The sequence below is a fragment of the Musca autumnalis genome, unplaced genomic scaffold (genome assembly GCF_047663935.1).
Source record: "Musca autumnalis isolate F117 unplaced genomic scaffold, ASM4766393v1 scaffold_3, whole genome shotgun sequence".
NCBI lineage: Eukaryota > Metazoa > Arthropoda > Insecta > Diptera > Muscidae > Musca > Musca autumnalis.
In genome coordinates, this window is record NW_027411866.1 from 249,209,263 (window position 1) to 249,217,289 (window position 8,027).

The following is an 8,027-nucleotide window of genomic DNA, read 5'->3' on the forward strand; positions in this document are numbered from 1 at the left end:
TTTGATGCAAGAGTTTTGACCAGGAAAAACAATTCCGAACCACTGTGCGCCCTAAACTATGTGTCTCTATAACGAACTTCAATGATTTAGTATAAATTCTCACAAAAAAGTCTATAATTTGTGGTTCCACTACAGATACTTTATACATAAATATAAACCCCCCAAAAATGATATCAATAAAATGATTTTAAAAAATTGGGGAGCAACCCAAAAATTCAGCAGTATTGCGATATGAGTAAAATATGTGAATATGTTTAAAATGTAGATTTTTTGTTGCTGGGAGAGGGCTTCCAACTTTACTAAACAAATCTTCTGTTTTGACAAAGTGACTTAACAACTTTGTCCAACCACAATTTTTAAATGATATACTAAAATTGTACACCGATATTTTTCTATCCTAATTGGCCCAAAACAAACAACCTTCCTTCCATTATACAAAGTGATACAAATATGATACATATTGTGTGATTGGAATAATGCAAAAAAAGTGAATGACTAATAGTTTTTTTTTTTTTTTGGTGTCCATAACGAAAGGTTAGGCAGCTGTAGTTACTGTCACAAACATTTAAATAAACAATTATTTGCAATTTAAATTTGGTCACCCCTTTTTGGCTGAACACCACAACAAATGATGGTAGCGTGAAAAATGGCCTTTTGAGGCAAATACCATATTTGGCCTTAAATTAAAAGGCATTAATAATGAGAGAGCAGCAAATAGTTGCGGACTTACCTTACTGCAATAATAAATATCCGACATTTTTGTTGGTGTTGTTTGTTACTTCAGCATTAAAAAATGTAGCAAAGAATTTGAAGAACACAAAAATGAATTGCAATCTTAAAAAAATGCAAACACAGATGTTTTGTAAATTTAAATTTTTTCCTTTGAAAACAGCTCTTCTTCTTGGGGTTATTGGGTGAACTTGAGAAAATGCTGACAAAAAACATGCACAATAAAATTCTTTCACTTTTTTGTATTTCTTTCTTTTTGTATTCTTGGATTTCAGTGACACTTTATTTGGAATTTCTTTTTTGTTTTTCTTTTGGACTATATTTTTGAGAGAAAAAATTAATTTATTTATTTGTTAACACAATTAATTGCCTCAGTAAATTTTATGATGTGTTTGCGTTTATTTGTTGGTTTTTTTATTTTTTTTCGTTATGCGTTTTTGCGGTTTACTTTTTAACGCGCCAGAATTTCCGCCTTGACTTGCGACGATGCATCCAACAGGGTCGCTGTAAAAAACTTTTCAAAGACGGTAACTTTCTACTTCAGTGGTGGCGCAACTGAGGTATTTTTTTCGAAAGAAAAACGTCTCTTTTTTTAGTCGTCTTGGACAAACAGCAGCAACTTTCCTGCCATCCAAAAACAACAAACTAAGCTTAAACAATCACACACACAGACACACTCACTCACACTCTTTGTACTAAATGCACTTTTAAAAGCGAAATACAGGCAATGTGGGGCTGAATGACTGGCACGCATGCGCACAAACAGACACAGACTGCACTGGGTTTTGGTTTTTCTTTTTGTTTTTTTTTCTTGACTTAGTAAACTGCAGTTTATTGCATGCCGTGTCTGCCTGGTGGCCGTGGTTAGTTAAAGTGGCTTTCGTGGTTTATTTTTTTTGTTTTTGCTGCAGCTCTAACTTCTTTCTGTAACATGTTCTGCTGCAATTCCTGCTAAGTTCGTTTGTTGTTAGTTTTAAAGTCGGTGTTATTTTCGTTGAGTTTAAAAGCGCTCACTACTCGGAGCGGTTCTACGAAACAACAATTTGAAAACATAAAACAAAACACAACGTGTGACCACACCACAAATACTTCTCACATTACAAGTGGGGGGACTACCAACTGCATTGGCCCTCCTCAATCCATACAATGTTAAATGTGAAGCAAGCAAAATGTCAACAGCATTGCATTCGGCAGCAGCAGCAGCAAAATAATTCCAACAACAAGCGATCCGCAAACATACGTCATACACAACTTGAAATCAAAACAAAAAGAAATCCAGCCTGACTTCTTGATGGACTCAGACGACTGACATTCACTGGCACTACTGGTACCGCTCGAAAACAAACAACACACACAAATCACTTCTCTTACTCTTGCCACCCAAATTAGGAGGTGGTGATATACCTCTCGCTCTCTTTTTTTGGTTTAGAAAGGCAATAAAATCGCATATAACAACGACAACAACAATTACGATCGCGTCAACAAGATATAGCCATACAACAACGTAGCAATGTTGCTTCAACTTTTGTTTTTGTTTTTTAACTTTATTATTCTTTAGTCCAACCGCAACATTTGTTTCGTTATTTGCAGTATTTCTTTTGCTTTGCTTCATTCACCGTTAAGCACAACCGTCTCTTAGCCAAGTCTGTTTTAAACTGAATATCATTGTGGCCCAAGAAATGTTTGGTAGTACCCCGAAAAGCCAAACAAATTGTCTTGTTTTGTTTTCTTGTGCTCTCCACAACAACAACACGTAAAGCCCGGTTTTCTTCTCCCAAGCTTTAAGACAAGAAACAAATGCACATCTTGTCTGTTCGCTCTCTGTATCGGGGGATTTCTTCTCTCAATGTGATATTTGCCAAAGATAGTCTTTCGTTCAGATAAACGTTTTTCTTTCAACAATGGTTTTTGTCTTCAATAACGGCTTAAAATATCTGCATTGTGGACATGGCCTTACATAAAAGACATGATCGTAAGCCAAATCAGAATCTCGCCTGATGGTTTACAATTCATAAATTTAATACAAATTAAATTTCTTTCATGAGTATTTTCTTTATTTCCAAATCACTATTCGGATATTAGCAATCAATCTTCCCTAATAAAAAGTTAAAATTTCCCTACACTGATATGAGTATTAAAATAACAAAGTAACAGATATGGCGCCCAACGGGTTGCACCACCAATTTTTAAAAACTTACTGCTTTTTCTCAAAATATTTTATTTTCCCATGTGCCTCTTAAAATTGTTCCAATATTTCATGATACCCTTGGTCTTTAAACTAACGGGGGATGAATCACATCAGTCCACTTGTCCGGCTACCTCATCCACATCCACCTCCTCCCTAATAAAAGTTTAAATTGTCCTACACTGATATGAGTATTGAAATAACTAAATAACACATATGGCGCCCAAGGTCTTGCAATTTTTAAAAACTTCCTTCTTTTTCTCAAAATATTTCATTTTTAAGAGACGGGTCTCTTAAAATTGTTCCAATATTTTGTAATACCCTCAGTCTTTAGGCTAAGGAGGGATGAATCACATCGGTCCACTTCTTCGGCTACCTCATCCACCTCCTCCCAATAAAAGATAGAATTTTCCTGCACTTATAAGACTATTAAAACAACTAAATAAAATATGGCGCCCAACATGTTACATGCCCAATTTTTAAAAACTTCTTTCTTTTTTTCAAAATACTTTATTTTCCAATGTGCCTCTTAAAATTGTTCCAATATTTTATGATATCCTCAGTCTTTAAGCAAAGGAAGGATGAATCACACCTACTAAAAGTTCAAATTTTCCTCCAAAATTTCCGGCTACCTCACCCACAAAAGTTGAACAGTTTTCACTAAAAAGTTGCGTAAAATAACTCTCGTCGATAGTAATTGATTTAGTTCAATATTTACACATCGTATTATTTCTTCGAATCATAGATTAGGTTCGAGTATGGACCATATCAGTCCTCTTCCATCGGGTACCTCCCACACAAAATTTAAAAATATCGCAAAAGTGAAGTTTAATGTAATGGGTCGAATCCTCGCGGCTCTCTTTACAACAATTTTTCGACGTCAAAACTTCCTAAGATAATAAAGCAAAAAACCCTGTCAACACCAAGTAAAATGGTTCATGGGCAATCCGACGATGGTCGGCTCTATGCAACGGATTGACTCTTTAACGAGCGGGTATATTATTCACCATAAGAACGACAATATATCCCGAAATGCCTGCTCCGACTTCTCTCTCTGTTGTCCCTTACTTCGTCATCGGAATGCGAGACACCCAGTTGTTGTTGAGCGCCCCAGTGTGCAAGGCTGGTGTGTTTACCATTGCACCACAATACCACCCATGTTGTGGATTTCTTTATAGATTTTCTTATATATCTTCCTAAAGAAGATCAGTAATCCATCTTAAGCAACATCTGTAGGGGTTCATAAAGATGATTAATAGATATATAATATAAAATTACGTGCCCAGGCAACGCGTCATTACGCTTGTCTCGGACCACATTCCTATCATCGTCTCCGTTAACAGATCACCCGTGCTCATAACCTCTGACTGCCGTACTTTTCTGAACCATGGAAAATGTGATTACAAAGGTTCTGCTGCCGCTCTATACCTACCTGCTCTTGAATATCCGAAATTACACCAAACTTCTCAGGAAAAGCGCCAGGACTAGCAAACAATCGTGATGAGACCAAAGAGTTGGGAAACTTACTCGTGCAGTCATTAGGCTAGTAGGCGTACATTAGCGGATAAAGTGAAGCAATGCAACATTGCTACAGGATTGAGGAAATTCCCTTTCGTCCTTCCAACGAGTGTAACTTTAAACGGTGTGACAGTGAGTGGTCGGAAGAGGTGCTTGTGTTATTTTAACCGAGAGTGATAGGGCGAAAAGATTCAGAGAATTTACAAATTGCCTCTTCAGGGAGGTAATGGGTTGAGGGAAGATCTTCGGACATTAGAGGATATCCGAAATTACACCAAACTTTCCAGTAATGGGGCCTGTTAACGTCAAAATCTTGGGTCATAGAGGTCATTGTTGACTTTTGACAACCCAAGCTTTTTTTACGCTATTTATCAATTTCCATTCACATGTACCGCTCACCTATTTATATATCGCACCTAATCAACAAAAGGGAAGCAACTCAAAATTTCTTACTTTTCAGTAGAGACAAAAATCTGTTCATACTTAACTAGTCACTCTGAGGATACGAAGAGTGAAATAACGGTATTTTTTGACGAAAGAGTAGACAAACCAACGTGACATTTTTACTGTGGATGGAGTTGATCATTATCTATCGTTTTTTATTAAAAAGTGAAAATTTCCAAATTTTGAGTTACTACCCTTTTGTTGAACAGGTGCGATATGTACTCGTATGCGTTCTGCTCTCTTGTTCAAAACCTGTCGTCTGTGCTTTGTCGGACTTTCCTACCTTTCAGTTGTTCATACGAAATTCACTTGCTATTCAATCTTTGTACAAATCGGTAAGCATCGATTTCCAACAAACTGTTAATAATTTCTGTTTAATAATTTCTAAAAGAACATTTTTTCTGTTCACAATGAAAAATTGCTTCCGCTTGCGTTTTTATTTTCTTTTACTTTCACGTAATCCAATCTGTGAGAAATATTGAGCTGCCATCAATATTTCTCTGGCTTAAGCTTTTCTTCCATTTCTACAGGAAAATATCCAACACTTAAACTTGGTGTTTTCAAATAAGCGTGATGATCTTCGCAAGAGTAGAGAACTTACTCTTGAAATCAATAGACCAGTAGGAGTACATAAGCGGATAAATTGGAGCAACGCAACATGGTACAGGATGGAGTAAATTCTGAGCAATGGTTAAATCTCTCGGGAAAGAAGCTATCATCCTTCTAACGAATGTAACTTTCAACGGCGTGACAGTGAGAGATGGTTAGAGGTGCACGTGTTATTTTAACCCAGCGTTATAAGGCGAAAAGTAGTGTGATACGCCATATAAGACCCCTCGCAGCCGAGAAGGTACCACTAAATTGGCGATGAGTGCTATTGCAGATGCCATCCGAAAGTGGAAATCATCACACGAAATCTCAATAGAATGCTAAAGCAACTGGATGAACGCGGAGTTGAGTGTTTGACAAGTGTCCTCCATTTTCCTTAGACACCCATATTGTCCCGCTACTGAAGCCAGGTCAGGATACCAGCAGAGGCGAATTGTACAGACCTATCTACCTTTTGTCGCCAGTAGCACAGATTCTAGAGGCACTACTCTTCCCCATTGTGAGAAGCATTTTCCCAGTTGCCCAACATCAGCATGGATTCCGGAAAATGCACAGTAGGACAATAGCATTACATGCCATATCCACACATATCAGTCGAGGACTGAACCAGAAGAATACGTGCGACCGGACAACTTTGATGGCTCTCGACCTATCGAAGTTCTTCCGTACCATCGACCATGCCAGGGCGCCTGTTGTTTGTGGAATTCAGAAATAAGAAGTAAAAAACCCGTGGAATGAATGAGGGAGTCCCCCAAGACGGAGTGATATCACCTGAACTTTTTAACCTCTACCCTTCTGAAATTCAATACCCTCCAGACGGCATAGAAATTGTAATGTATGCAGATGATTGTACGATATTGGTGTCAAGTCCTATCGTCGATGAAATATGTGTGCTTGGTAAAGTTCTTCAATCCGAAAAAATATGAAAATATCCTCCTCTAAATCCACAACCACACTGTTCATCACCAGGACGTGAAGCTCCTCCTAAACATGATGTCCTGTAGTGCGAGTCTCTAACTCATGTCTTGACTTACCGACTCAAATATGTAACATTAAAACGAAAAAGTTGTCAACACTGTTGCTATCAGTATAACTTTACGACTACTTTTTATTGGTCGCAAACTTGCCGAATAATATCGTAATTAACGACACTTTAAGTATTTTATTTATTTTTATACCCTCAGCATTTATGCTAACGAGGATATATCACCAATATTTTTGAAAATTTAACATAGCTGAAGCCAAGGTTTACCCTTTTAGAACACGCGACTCGTGGTTGTATATTATAAAAATTAAATACTTTTGGATAAAATGAAATGTTTTTGGACGTGGCAAAAAATATTGGCCTTAAAAGATAATTTGCAAGGAAGCTGTGGCTATATTTATGTTAAAAAATTGGTGAAAATGGGTTGAAGCCACCATGTCTTTTTTTGTTATCTCTCTATTTGTGTGTAAACCACACTTCTCTCGAGTTTCCTGTCAAAGTAAAAGCAGCAGCAAACTAAATAAGGATCATCTCACTAATGTATTACTTTTCAAAATTTCGTCTGCTTCTACCATTAAATGATGCTGACATTTTGAAGCCAGATTTACAGTGTTTTTTGAAATTTTCCTCTAATTTCATTCCGCAAACAGGTTTTTATAAAAACCATATATAGGATTGTAGTACTTGCGATTCTGAGTTATTTGATAGGAATATTGTGAATGTAGTCTGCAAAGCTTCATAGAAATCTGCATTCAAATTCGAAAATTTTGTGTGAACATTTTTTAAAAATCATATTTTTCGGCCCTAATTTTAACAATTGTTATTCGATTTCCTCGTACTTGATTGCACATTTTAGTTTTTTACGTTCCTGATCCAATAAATCATTCCTCGTGAAAATCCATCTACTAAAACGCGAGTTACGAGAAATTCCAAAGTAGAAAAATCACCTAAAATTGTTTTTGAAAATATCGCGTATTTTATCGCGTTTTCTGCGGATCGTTTCCAGTGCAATGAAAAAACTAGTGCAGCATCTTCATTTTAGGGGAAACAGAGATTTAAAAACTTCACTGAAAAGGGAGCTACATTCATTTTATCTCAAAAAATAGTGTGTGATGCTACATCCACGGTTCTTGATTGCTCGCCTTGAAATAGATATATATCGATATAGATTTTCATGGTGAACATTGAAATCGGATGCGGACAAAAATTGTATGCACTTTGCGCAAATTAGAGATATTTTATAGGTTTTTTAATGCTAGGATGCAGCCGATGCTACATCTTAGCCTCCAATGTAAATTTCGAAAAATATATATAAATTAAAAGATATGGCCTTGCTGTACATGAAAATCACATGCGGACAAAATGATTTTAATAATTACGCGATTTACACGTATTTCAAAATGCATATACATAAATTAAAATGGGTTATTTGACCTCTATTTCCATTTCAGAAGCTTTGAGATATATCCTCCTCAACCCAATTACCTTCCCTAATGGGAAAGCTTTAATATGAATGTCAATAAAGCAAAATCCGTCTATTTTATTGGGAGATTTAAG

At 36.5% G+C, this 8,027-nt stretch overlaps 1 protein-coding gene across 4 annotated transcripts in view; it reads right to left on the minus strand.

Annotated features, from left to right (window-relative positions):
- The window catches only part of LOC141399276 (uncharacterized), a 157,389-nt gene extending 155,003 nt beyond the window's left edge, over positions 1–2,386 (minus strand). Inside the window, exons 1-2 of one of the 4 annotated variants that reach the window (XM_073977749.1) lie at positions 2,134–2,386; positions 731–1,045 (exon numbers count right to left, since the gene is read on the minus strand). In XM_073977749.1, the coding sequence (XP_073833850.1) occupies positions 731–757 (27 nt within the window). In that variant the 5' untranslated portion in view covers positions 758–1,045; positions 2,134–2,386. Of the gene's footprint in view, positions 1–730 lie in introns of all 4 variants that reach the window. The other 3 variants (XM_073977748.1, XM_073977747.1, XM_073977746.1) reach the window with 3 other exon arrangements.
- Positions 2,387–8,027: the final 5,641 nt, after the last annotated feature.